This window comes from Sprattus sprattus (genome assembly GCF_963457725.1).
Source record: "Sprattus sprattus genome assembly, chromosome: 1".
NCBI classification, from domain to species: domain Eukaryota; kingdom Metazoa; phylum Chordata; class Actinopteri; order Clupeiformes; family Clupeidae; genus Sprattus; species Sprattus sprattus.
In genome coordinates, this window is record NC_137920.1 from 53851944 (window position 1) to 53866008 (window position 14065).

Here is a 14065-nt window from a genome sequence, read left to right on the forward strand (position 1 = left end):
TGTGCAAAATGTTAATGCAAATAATGTATTATCTATTATTGTTTATCTTTTTTGGTACTTCGTGCACAAACGCATTTTCTCCCCACACTGCACTTCATTTCAAGTCGCCGACAATTTACAAAAACAAATACTAATACACAAACAAATTGATTGCACCCCTGTGAAATGGTATCATCGAAGAGAGACGTCACGTACGTGCTCGTTACCGTCAGCTTGCTTCCATTTCTGATTGGGCTGTTGCACCGTTTGGGGACGTGCGCGGTCTCAGTGTCACCTTGCTGGATACTGTAGCCTGCGCTGTTGCAGTTGAAAAGCAAGGGGCACTGATAACAGTAACAAGTGTTCTAGCTGGGAACCCTTAAACACCACAGACATGGCAACGTCAAAGCCCAAAACCTCTCCGAAAGCTGTAAAGTTTCTTTTCGGCGGTTTGGCTGGGTATGTAAAGAGATTACTGTAACGTTCGCTAGCTAACCTGTGCAGCGGGGGTTTGCCTCTGCAAACTGTATCAATGTCAATGGAATGCTAGCTAGCTAGCTTCCGAAGTGAGTAGCGGTCTTAACTTTGATTCGTCTTTGTGTTAGGAACTGACAGTGCTTGAGGAAAATGAGAGATGCATTAACGCACTGATTACGCAAAAAGATCCCTATGTCCTCCATTGTAGCCAAATGAGGAATGAAGAAAGCTATGGTTCTTAGATGGAAGGCCCAGATTGATCTTGGGCCATATCACCTCACCAAGACCAGTGACAGCGAGAAGTGTGGCCCGAAGGCTTTAAATCTCGTCAGTTAAGACTAGTCTAGTCCTACTTCGTAATTTCAAGGATATGTTGCCATGTATGAATGGAAGTGGTCAAACATGTTTGTTAAATGTCCAGCACAGAGACGCATTACCAATACAACATTTTCGTTATGGCTCTTGGATTTGTGCAAGCTAAGTGGAGTTTACATTCCTGCTGTGATTGGGGTTTAGCTCAGCTGGAGTGGAGGCTATGATTTTTTCACTTTGGCAGATGATCAGTTGTGTTTGATCAGCTGTGACCATGTGATTTAGTAAGATACTCATGTTACCTCTCTTTCGGGCAGAATGGGGGCCACGGTGTTTGTCCAGCCGCTGGATCTTGTGAAGAACAGGATGCAGTTGCAAGGACAGGGTTCCAAAGCTCGGGAGTACAAGACCAGCTTCCACGCCTTGACCGGCATCCTTAAGAATGAGGGCCTAGGAGGAATCTACACAGGGTAAGAAAACAGAAGTATGCTAAGACGCATATGCCTGCTAATACACAAGTATCTTTTTTTTTTACATTTTAATTAAAAAAATGTTTTGCCTGCATTTATACTTGGTACTATCATGTTGACCTCAGTTAATTGAGCCACAGGCATATAATGTGAGGGACCGATGCAGTCACCCCCTGTTATTCCGGGATGTGGGGACTGCACTTGGTGAAGATGGGGAAAACATTGCAGGCGATGGTGGCTTTTATACAAATATATGTATATTTATTTACACAGGCTAGGTTGACCCCACAATGAACAAAGAAATCATATTACAAACATGACTCGCAGCAACTTAAGTCCTACCCTCCTAGGCACCTGCTTGGCCCAATAGCGGCTCATCCGGGGCACAAGCCAGGCCCCAAACTAGGCCCAGAGACTAAGAACAAAACTAAGTACATAGATAAAACACGACATCCACAACCATTTGTCCCTATGCTTCCACTACCGGTCAAAACACTGGTAACACAGCCATTCACAGATCCTTAGACTATGAGGTGGAAATCCTATTTCAAAGAAATATACTTAAATACATTGTATCACTGGGTAATAATTTTTTTGTGGCTGTTCCTCTACATTAAATATTTCTCCCTCTTCTCCCCCAGTCTTTCTGCTGGTCTTCTTAGGCAAGCCACGTATACCACCACAAGGTTAGGCATCTACACTGTTCTCTTTGAGCGTATGACCAAAGCCGACGGCACTCCGCCAAATTTCTTGATGAAGGCCTTGATTGGCATGACCGCCGGGGCCACTGGAGCGTTCGTGGGTACTCCTGCAGAGGTGGCTCTTATCCGCATGACCGCAGACGGACGGTAAGCCAGATGACAGGGATTCCGAGCACATTCACAAATCAAAACAATGCTAGCACCTTGTCACAGTTATGGTTGCAACTGTGTAGTTGTTTTTTAAAAGCAGCTGACACTATGAAGTAGTGCAACCCAACAGTGAGAATAAATCTGCCAAGCTCAATACAAGTGCAGTTAAAATGCAGTTTAAACAAAGTTAATAAGGCATTAATGCATATGAACAGAAGTAGACGTCAGAACAGCAATACTAGCCTGTGCCTTAGGTTCTGTAATGGCACTACAGGATTGCTGGACTTGGGGGGGCTTCAGGGTTAGGCCATAAGGTACAAAGTCTCCATTGAAGGTGAGGTTCTAAAGTCAAGGTTCTAAGGTTCTAAAGTCAAGGTTCTAAGGTTCTAAAGTCATCTTAGCCCATCTCTTCCACAGTTTGCCTCCAGATCAGAAAAGGGGTTACTCCAATGTCTTCAATGCTCTTGCCAGGATTACCCGTGAAGAAGGGGTCACGACACTTTGGAGGGTAGGTATATGTAGGCCTGCATGTCTATGTATGAGGGTGTGTAAATTAAGCCATGTGTGTGTATGAGGGTGTGTTTTTTGTGTGTGTGAGTAAAGTGAAAGAGTATAGTAAGGGGAAATGTATGTGTATTTTTAGATATTTAATGGTCAAATGTATGATTGCATCAGGCATTTGGATAGCATTAAGACTCGTCTGTGGTTGTGTGTGTGTGCTTTAGGGTTGTATACCTACCATGGCTCGGGCTGTGGTTGTGAACGCTGCTCAGCTGGCTTCATACTCTCAGTCCAAACAGGCTCTGATAGATTCAGGTGAGTGCTATTGTCCCTTGCTCATTAGTCAGCCTTTAAAGTGGTAGTCTGGCAAAGCATGGAACCCATGGACCAAATAAGATCAAATTAAAATGAACCCAGTGCTGGTTACACAAAATGTCTACTGTTGAGATTGTTAAGATATATGGGATTACTGTGTTGTTACATTGGTCGTATATGTTCACCTTCTGATTCTATGTTTTTTTTTCTCAGGATATTTTAGCGATGGTATCTTTCTCCATTTCTGTGCCAGTATGATCAGCGGGCTTGTCACAACTGCAGCCTCCATGCCTGTAGACATCGTGAAGACGAGGTATGTTCATAGTCGCCTGGCAGTGTTCTTTGTGATTAAACCACCATCTTTTTACGTGTCCAGTAGCTTAATGAGTTTGTTTGGGCTCAACACATCTGTTACACATGCCTTCCTCTCTTCCTTGCGTATACTACTTAACTGTGCTTGTTGCCAAATAGTGACTTCATTTATACTCATGAACCTCACTGATTTAAGATTCGCACTTTTCAATCTAATCAGTTTTCCTCTATGTAGGACAGTTTACTGTTGGTTTGTATATTGGTTTCTAATTATTTCCGTGATATATTATTCTTCATACTATCTTAAGGGATCTCAAATTTAGCTTCAGGTATTTCATCAGGCACAAGCCCCACCTGTTGACTTTAGTGTGTCTAGTGTTTGAATGGCAAAGTGGTAATTATTGGCAGTGGATTGGACTTGTACAATAGAGGTGAAGTGGTGAAAAGAGCCAGCATGAAACGCCATGTGCACAAAACAAGGCCTCACTTTAAGTGGGTTCCTTGGAAATAAAATGCAAGCCTTTAAATCATTCCAGTATGACCTGAACCATGTTGAGTTGTGGAGAGAGCAAACCTCTCTTCAAATGATTAAAGCAAATGATCAAAAGTCTGTCCATACGTACTTAGTCCTTATTCTCTGGGACCTCTTGTCTTTTTCTAAATCTCTAGGATCCAGAGCATGAGAATGATTGACGGCAAGCCAGAGTACAAAAATGGACTGGTAAGTGTTGCTTGTTTCATTTGCACTTGCAGTATGCTGTCCTCTTGTGCTGTCCGGTACCCTTTTGCATTTGATCGACAGTTTGAGAGAAACACTGAGACGGCTATAGAGCTGACCTTTAAAGAGTAAAGGGGGAGGAGTGGAGGCCTGAAGGGCAGATCTAGAGTAAAGGGCAAGCCCAAGAGTGAGAGCATTGGTTATAAGTAGGTTCTCACTAGGAAGTTCATTATCAAGTTTTTATGCATGGGTTCCCCCACATTCTTAAAATTTAAGCTTAATCATTCTTAATTCTTTTTAGTGCTCTGGAGGTTAAATTGCCCACTACTTCTACCATAAGTGTTTCATTCTTTATATTATCCTTGCTGATATCAGTACTGATTGTATGTGCAGCTTTATCACATCTGTTCTGTGGCTGAGGAATGAAGTGTGTTTAGCTGTACTTCCTGTCTCCCCTCTATTTGTTATTGGCTCTCCTGGGTACCTGATCTCTCCCCCTTTCTCCTTTTGATCTTGCCTCCATCCCGTCTCTATTTTCCCTTTCTTACTTCAAGAATATCTTCTTCCTGGCCTGCTTACATTACCCCAGCTTCCTCTCTGTTTTTAGAGCTCTGCTCACCATTTCCTCAAGCTTTTCTCCTAGTCACTATCTCTCAAGGGTTCCCACGAGACAAAACTCGATGAGACTGACTTCACACATTCTTGAGTCCTCCTGCACTACTGCATTGACTTTAGCTGGCTTACACTTGTGAATTTGTTGAGAACTGTTTAGTGATGCCACCACCCTTTCTTCCACCGCAGGACGTGCTGGCGAAAGTGATCCGTCAAGAGGGATTCTTCAGCCTGTGGAAGGGCTTCACCCCGTACTACGCTCGACTGGGTCCTCACACGGTTCTTACCTTCATCTTCCTGGAACAGATGAACAAATACTACAAAGTCTACTTCCTTGACTCCTAGAAATGTGTTGTGAACAGTGGGGACACAGCAGAGGAGCACAGTCTCAATTGTGAGGGGGCTTGAGTGGGTGTGGACACACTTGCTTGCCATTTCATTGATAGAGTAGATAATTCAATTTTTGTTTAACCCTGGTTTACTTTAAGTTCCTGCTAGCGGTTGAGAACACAAGGGTAAATAAATGGCCCTCCACAAATGTGTTGTGCACCACTGTAGGGTACACTCACCATAAACTGTGACTGCACTAAACTAAGATTGATTTCACCACCCAAGCGGCTTCGTTTCTGTCGGGGCTAGCCACTAGCTGTCAATCAAACTGACCTCCCCACGGGCTAGCCACAAGCTATCGTTCAAACTATCCTCACTATGTGAACTGTGAAGTACCTGTATTGTATAAGTCAGTTTAATGTATCGCTAAATGTGGTACATTGAAAATACCATGAATGCTTGGTACTGATTGTACAGTCAAGACTGCTTTCTACCCATTGCCCCCACTAACGGTTCTTAAATACGGAGTCATTGTATTCAAATGTCTCTATCATGCCTGATATTTACCCATGCTAGAACAATACAATAATCTGATTTGAGGACATATTAATGAAATAGGTACATAGGATCATGATGACTATAATGTAATATAATTTTTACAAATCGGGGTATACTGAACTTCTTTTTTTTACTCAAAATTAGCCCAATTATGCAGGATTGTGAGTCATAGGTTTTCATTGTGTTTCACCACCAACTTGTTCATTTCTGTTAAATTATACAAACATTGTTCCCTTCATTTCTTAAAACCAGAGGGAGTACTGGTTTTCTCTGATGTAAAACATCTATTCTGAGATGCTGGTTCTAAAGCAACAAAAACAAAAAAAGAAACAAAAAATAAATAAATATTGTTCCTTGAAAGTCAGCTTTGTGTGTTGAGACATTTTATTTATGTACTGCGTTATGTGGATTCATTTGTGTGTAGATATGCTAGTTATATTGTACCTACCCTCTACATTTACTGACATAATGTTTAATTTACCCACCACTACCACTCGGGCGTGGGACAGGGGTCTGACGTATTGTGGGTGTTCCCTCGTGTGCGTTTAAGCGACGTATTTCCGGTGAAGGCATTCAATTCAAGATGGCTGACCTCTTGGGCTCGATCCTAAGCTCCATGGAGAAACCTCCAACTGTCGGCGACAAAGAAAGCCGACGAAAAGCAAGAGGTATTAACATTACCATTCAATATCCGGCTACATTGTGTTTTGAAGATGCTATAATATGGCCGGAACAAACGGAACGCAATCATTTCTTCCGTTAACCTTAGCGCGCACAGAGTTACCCGCCATCGTCCCCTTTCTGCAGCATTATGTCCTGCAGTCACGTAACAGACGTCGCTCTGCTAGGCAATCGCGTCGCTTCTGAAGTGATCTCTCATTGGTCAATGTTGCTCTTTCTGCCGTCAAAACATCACCAGCGAAAGCTCCATGAAAATGTGCCAACCATCTAAAGAATGTGCTTTATGAATTTTCTGTATAAAGTTGTTACTATATGAAATATTTATTTCTAATAAAATGTAAAGGCAGAAATTGTATACCACTTCAAATGTTTGTACAGATAACTGGGTGTAAGAAATCCAACAGCTCTATTAAGTGTAATGAACTAACCAACCTCGAAATTTTCTTCAATAGAACAAGCAGCTAGACTGAAAAAAATGCAAGAGGATGAGCGGAGAAAGAAAAATGATTTTAGAAAAAAGGTAAACAAACAATCACATTTTTTTTATCATTTAACCCTGCAACCTAATTGTATTTGTGATCAGAAACCATTATCTTCTACCTTTGATCTATCAGATGGAGAAGGAAGTCTCTGACTTTATTCAGGACAGTGCCGTACAGAAAAAGAAGTATGCGCCCATGGGAAAGATTGAGAGAAGTATCCTGTAAGTCCGATTCTGCCGATGCCATGGCTTACGCCTTTCCCCTCAGGCCTCACAAATATTTACCCAACAGACTGTTTTAAAATGAACCAACTGCTTTGCAGCCAGTGAGAATGGCGGTCTAAACATTGTTTTGTTCTCTCCACTACTTACTTTTACTAAATGTAAAACTTAACCTGATCCTTCTATAGATTTCTAAGTAATTGTGCATTTATGATGATGTAAATGCAAATGTTACCCTAAGGATGCTTTTCGTCTAATGAGAGTCGTTAAGCACTGCCGTCTCTGCAAGTACGGCAATCTAGACTATTCTCATTCGTAGTTCCACGTTAATGGAACGAGCTGCTTGGCACTTCCAGAGCAGGGGCTTCCCTCTCTACCTTTAAGAAGCTCTTGAAGACCCAACTGTTCAGAGATCCCCTCCCATCCTAAACTTGCACTTCTAACTTGTACTTATCTTGCACTTACAGCAGTTACATTCCTGCACTTTTATTTATTGTTTCACTAGGTCTCTATTGATCATAGCTAAAATGTTCTCTCCCTTGTACAATGTTTTGGCTAAATGACTTAATGTAAATGTAATGTAGAATAATGGCAGAGAATATCCTAATGGTGGTTGTGTTACAATGGATGTCTGGGTGGTGCTCATATGTTTTTATTTGTCCTCAGCCATGACGTTGCAGAGGTGGCAGGTTTGACTTCCTTTTCTTTTGGTGAGGATGAAGAAAGCAGATACGTCATGTTGTTTAAGAAGGTACGTGTCTTTCTTTTTGTTTTTATTTCCATGTGAAACATCAAAACACAACACAGCACAGCCCTGCAATCTAGTATTTAGTTTAGAAGAAATTGACATTGCATCAGTTGTGCCGGCACACCATGTTTAATGTGCTAGTGTGGTTTTATAAAAAGTTATAAATTGAGATGGAAGATTGTGTCAGTTTATACAATTCTGTAACATACAGTGGGGAAAATAAGTATTTGAACTAGGGATGCACGATAATATCGGCAAGACATCGGTATCGGCAGATATCGGCTTCAAAACTTAATTATCGGTATCTGCAGATATGAAAAATTTCTGCCGATATACCTGGCCGATAAGGTGACGTGTAAATTATGCGCACGCAAAGCAAATGTTTATGAGCTTCGGCTGTGTGGCAGTAGCCTACTTCAAAGTATCAGAGGATGATGACAAAATGCCTATTTGTCAGAAAACTTTTAAGGAGAAGGAGGAGCTGCAGCTTGGCCATAATGAGGTTGAATACATAGATGCAGACCACCCGCGTACCACGGTTTACAACATTACCTGTCACGCTAATAGACGTTAATAAGTTACGGAGTTAGCTAGACAACACTAGCTTGTTAGCTTGCATGCTACATGACACCAGAGAAGTTGATGGTATCTCATTTCACGGGATGTTAGACGTTATATCACAAGCCCACGCTATCTGTTCATGGCTCACTTTTGCATTTATGGAATTTATACAGCTAACTTGGCAATAACGTTACATAGATTAGTCTAGAAATCCTAGAAGGGACGTTATTAAACTGTAAGTCAGTAAACCAAGGTTAGCTTGCAAAGTTAGCCATGCATGCTACGTGACACCAGAGAAGTTGATGATGCCTCATTTGAAGCAATGTGAAACGTTATATCACGAGCCCACGCTATCTGTACATGGCTTACTTTTCCATATATGGAATTTATACAGCTAACTTGGCAATTACGTTACATAGATTAGTCTAGAAATCCTAGAAGGGACGTTATTAAACTGTAAGTCAGTTAACCAACGTTAGCTTGCCAAGTAAGCCAAGCTGCATTTCCAGAGTGTAGTTGTTCAAGTTCAAAGAGGTACTGTTCAAGTATGAAAATTGTGACGTGAAAATATAAATAAATCTGCCATATTTGAAACCATTTCAGTTTCATGAGTGAATGTCTATTTCTAAAATGATACAAATCAAGTCTGTAATGTCCTGTATTTACAGCAATACCCTAGCATAATAACAGATTAATTCTAGTACAGGAGAGACTTTTCAATAATTAAAAAGCTGAGGTGTATATATCGGCATCGGCAATCGGCCAAAATGAGCTTGTAAATATCGGCATATCGGATATCGGCTAAAATTCAATATCGTGCATCCCAAATTTTAACCCCTGGCGATTTCACAAGTTTGGCCACTTGCAAAGAAATGTGTGATCTATAATGGTAATGGTAGGTGTATATTAACAGTGAGAAACAGAATCAACAAAAAAAGCCAGAAAATGCATTTTATAACATTAATGACTTTATTCGCATTTGATGCAAAAAATAAGTATTTGAACCCCTAGCAAAACTGACTGACAAAAATGACTTAGTACTTGGTGGAATAACCCTTGTTGGCAAGCACAGACGTCAGACATTTCTTGTAGTTGGTCACCAGGTTTACACACATCTCAGGAGGGATTTTGGTCCTCTCCTCTTTGCAGATCCTCTCCAAATCTTTAAGGTTGCGTTTTCAATGGGAGGGAATGAGGGAATGAGGTTCAAGCCCAATATTCCACGTTACATGGCCCCATCCATAGTCCCCTTGATGCGGTGGAGTTGTCCTGTACCCTTGGCAGAGAAACAGCCCCAAAGCATAATGTTTACACCTCCATGCTTGATGGTGGGTATGATGTACTCTTGGGGTCATATTCAGCATTCCCCCCCTGTCAAACACGGCCAGTCGAGTTGATGCCAAAGAGCTTGATTATCATCTGATCACATTCTGTCTCCCAATCCTCCTTAGAATCATTCAAGTGTGCAATGGCAAACTTCAGATGGCCCTGTACATGCGCTTCCTTGAGCAGGGGGACCTTGCGAGTGCTGCAGTACTTCAAAAAATTACGGCGTGGTGTGTTGCCAATGGTTTTCTTGGTGACTGTGGTCCCAGCTGCCTTGAGATCATTCACAAGCTCCCCCTGTGTAGTTCTGGGGTTATTCTGCACCTATCGAATGATCACTGATACCGCACGAGGGGATATCTTGCATGGAGCCCCAGACCTAGAGCGATTAACATTTGTTTGGTGTTGCATCCATTTACGAATAATCGCACCAATAGTTGTCTGCTTCTCACCAAGCTGCTTGCCAGTGGTTTTGCAGCCCATTCCAGCCTTGTGCAGGTCTACAATCTTATCTCTGACGTCCATGGACAACTCTTTGGTCTTGCCCATGGTGGTGAGGTTGAAGGTGTGAAGTATGATTCTTTGGACAGGTTTCTTTTATAAATGTCACCAGTTGAGATCAGGTGTACCTTGTTAGACCTAATGAGGACTGATCTGTGTGCTTCTTGGGCACATAACTGGTCATTGTGAGCCAGAATTTTAGCTGTTTGCTTGGGGGTTCAAATACTTATTTTTGCATCAAATGCAAATAAAGGCATAAATGTTATAAAATGCAGTTTTCTGGATTTTTTTGTTGATATTCTGTTTCTCACTGTTAAAATACACCTACTAGGGCTGGGCAAGTTAACGCGTTAATCTTGCGTTAATTCATCAATTAATTAACGCAGACAATTATTTTACCGCGCGTTAACGCAGGTTTTATTATATATTTTATTATTGTAAAAGTCTGTTGCCAATATGCTTTTATTTTGACTGCTGCGAAACCGGAAAAGAAAAGAATGGGCTGATAAGCAAACCTGGAGAAGAACTATGAATTCAGAAATCTTCAAAATCAAGGATGCACAGGTTCATGGCATGCGTAAGCTACATGTGAAATCTCATAACTAAAGTAACTACCGTCAGGAAGATACGCCTGTCACAGACAGACAGACACACAGAGATTTCTGGATTTATAGATAGGAGAGGAAGATCTAGACAAATTAAGTTCTTGTTGACAATGCCCGTTTCAACAGCGTCTACTGAGCGGTCATTCAATAGCCCACAATGAGGCGTCTTAAGACATATCTACGAAGTACAAAGACTTCAATAGGCTAGCTAATTTCACAGCAATTAACGTAAACAGGTTAAATTTACTTACAGATGAGCAGGCCTACTCCAGACGTCGAAGTGTGTGTTCATCGAAGTAAACATAAGTCCCTAACTTTCAAAGAATACGTCCCTATGCAACTTTCTACGTCACAATGGATTGGCTCCCGTTGAAATGCATTGGGTTTAGAAATCGCGTCGCTCATAACGGTGATATGGGTTTGCACCGTACGGCAAACGGTAAAATACAAATATCTCGCGAACTATGAATTCAAAAATCTTCAAAATCAAGGATGCACAGGTTCATGACATGCGTAAGCTACATGCGAAATTTCATAACTAACGTAACTACCGTCAGGGAGATACGCCCTAGACTGACACACTGACACACAGAGATTTCTGGATTTATAGATAGATAAGTTCATTGTCTCTTAATGATGCTAGCAGCAGTCAAGCAGCTGGCTATCCTAGCCTGTCACCCTACTGGATCTATCATTAAGATCACATCAGGATGACAAGAAAATCAACTATCGAAATTATGATTTTGAGCTTGTTGTGCAATGATATTCCCTTTCCTCCCGGCTCCCGATAAGTTAAGCTAACTCATTTTAACGTGCTTGCTGTCGCTAGCTAGCATGGGGAGTTGCCATTAACTAGCGAGCTACAAACGTCAGAGGGCTATGGCAGAAACAACGTCATAACCAGGCTGGTTAGTTCCATTACAGGGAAACCAGCCATCAAGTACATGGAAGAGAGTTGTAATATTGTCAACACAACTTTCTGGTGCTTCACCACACTCTAATCATCAATGCCCTGGCAGTGGCAATAAGCTTCAGTTTTGTATTTGTTTTAATAACATTGTTTAAGTTGAGAATTACACAAAGTATTTATTTTATTAAACGGCTACTATATACAAATGCTGATGTCAAGTGTTTGCACAACAAATGTTGTGGCACTTTTGTTCATATGGCAGAACATTTAAAATAAAAGTGCACTATACACTACTTTTGAATTGATTATTGGATTTTGTGTATAGAAATGCGATTAATCACGATTAATCAGGGAAATAATGCGATTAAGCCCAGCCCTAACACCTACCAATACAATTCTAGATCACACATTTCTTTGCAAGTGGCCAAACTTGCTTAATCAGTAGGGTTTCAAATACTTATTTCCCCCACTGTATAATAATCTGAATGAATGAAACTGACTTGATTTAGTATGGCATTGGATGATGTGCATCACATTGTTTTTTTGTGTGGTTGATTTCTGTGCAGGAGTTTGCTCCATCAGATGAAGAACTAGAAGCCTACAGAAAAGGAGAGGAATGGAATCCCCAAAAGGCTGAGCAAAAACGTCGGTTAAAGGTTTGTTCAGTCAGCGCACTGTGCAAAAATGCATCTTAAAAATAAGGCTATATTGTTAACACTGGAGTTTTCTTATGAATGATATGGATAGTTTATGAAGAAATTACTAAACAAATGAACATCCTTGCAATCACCAAGGAGAGGATGAAATGGTGAAAAGCTGAAAAAACCTTTGTTAATTATAGATAATCATATTTATTACACAGTTGATGATTCTGATTTTGTCATCTTTTTTTCCAGGAACTTGCTGCATTGGAGGAAGAGTCCGCCAGCCGCTCAGTAAAAAGGCCTGTGTCTCCCAGTTCAAATTACAGGGATAAATACAGCCATTTGATTGGTACTTCGTCTGCCAAAGATGCTGCACACACACTTCAGGCAAATCTCTCTTATGGCTGTGGTGAGTTTGAGGTTCTGAACTGTTTAACAATCTAAGTGGGTATTTACAAACTGACTCCCAAGAACACACTATGCTGAAGAAACTATATCTTGAAGTTTGTATAGAACCAGGTGCAGAGCGGACACCACTGACTGGAGGGTGTGTGTGATTGGCTCTTATGAGATCTGGTAGTGGGAGATCTGGTCTATTACATCTCTGCTTTCTGTGGTCAGTCAGTCAAGACTGAAGGACTCAATTAGATTAAAATATACCATAATTACATGGTGCAACTTTGCATTGTGACTCACAGAAAACACTTGTGACATAGAGGCCAATCACATGCAGCTTAGCAACTTCTTTATCCCTCTGTTTTTCTTGAAAATGTACTGGTGTGTTACAGTTAGTGAGAGGTTCTCTCAGCGTAGTCATGCGTACATGCTCACCTGTAGTCCAGAAAAGTTTTCTCACCTGACTCTGTTTCCCTTTCAGTACCTGTGGCAAACAAAAGGGACACCCGCTCTATCGAGGAGGCCATGAACGAAATCAGGGCCAAAAAAAGACAGAAGAAAGATGATGACACTGGGGCAGGCAGTAGCCATGCCAGTTTGTGAGCGTGAGGGAGTGTTTGTGTGCGTGTGTGTGTGTGCATATGCGTGTTCAATTAGGAGTTCTTCAGAGTTTACTCTTGGTATCATTTTAAAATAACATTTCTCTACAGTGTTAACTTACGGATAGAAAGATGTACACAAGCCATTATGCAATCAAATGTCATTATTTGAAGGCAGTTGTATAAGCAGGAGTGCCTTTCCATCCACCTGTCCAGAATTTCTGGGTGCACTAAATGTTTATCTGCTCTGCTCTTCTACACTGTGTTTAGTCACCCAGTGACATAGCTGAGACCCTAGGGAGGACTGTGCACGCTTCAGTGTCTCTTCTAGTTTTAACCTGGTCTGTACATCAATTTTAGTTATTGTGTATATGCCCTGTAAAGTATTTGTGTATAAAATGCCACAGGATTATTGGAGTTGTGAAACTGTGTATCATACAGTCATTCTGCGGTTTATCTGACAGGTCGGGTTGGGGTGGGGTTGGGGGACAGTCTGGGGTGGGGGGTTGGGGTTGAAGTGTGTATAGTGCAGTTTGTTTTTAATTATTGGTTCAAGCTGTTTTTGTCAAAAATAAATAATGCTGTTACAGTCCATTACACTATGAAAGATGTAACATTTCTATGTCCTTTGCTTTTTCTTTTTATCGAGCCCTATAAGAATTGGCCTCAGGAACCCTACAAATTCTGTAAAATCCCATTTTTTTTAAATATCATTAAAGTGATTGCTCCTTCTGTAATCGTGCTCCTTCTGAAAGTTGTTTGTGTCTGTAATATTGACACATGCCTTGAGAGGTGATTTCTGCTTTGAGATTTCCAATGTGACCATATTCACTCTAAAGCCTGTATTTGCGTATTTCATCTGCAATTTAGAAACCATACTGTTTTCAGCATCAGGTTCACATAGTGTGTCTCTATGTGTCTGTGCTCATCACAAATCTGAGGGGCATATTTACAGA

At 41.1% G+C, this 14065-nt stretch overlaps 2 protein-coding genes across 2 annotated transcripts; both read left to right on the forward strand.

Moving 5' to 3' along the window:
* The first annotated feature begins 271 nt into the window (after positions 1-271).
* Positions 272-5799, forward strand: slc25a11 (solute carrier family 25 member 11). The gene is made up of 8 exons (XM_080832253.1): positions 272-438; positions 1086-1238; positions 1880-2086; positions 2507-2597; positions 2815-2905; positions 3119-3218; positions 3887-3938; positions 4737-5799. The coding sequence occupies exons 1-8, from the start codon at positions 374-376 to the stop codon at positions 4890-4892; spliced, it is 915 nt and encodes a 304-aa protein (XP_080688379.1). The 5' UTR covers positions 272-373; the 3' UTR covers positions 4893-5799.
* A 203-nt stretch (positions 5800-6002) lies between these two features.
* Positions 6003-13573, forward strand: spag7 (sperm associated antigen 7). Its single transcript, XM_080837118.1, has 7 exons — positions 6003-6103; positions 6569-6636; positions 6731-6819; positions 7486-7570; positions 12037-12126; positions 12367-12523; positions 12992-13573. Exons 1-7 carry the CDS (start codon positions 6019-6021, stop codon positions 13111-13113), a joined length of 696 nt encoding a protein of 231 aa, XP_080693244.1. The 5' UTR covers positions 6003-6018; the 3' UTR covers positions 13114-13573.
* Positions 13574-14065: the final 492 nt, after the last annotated feature.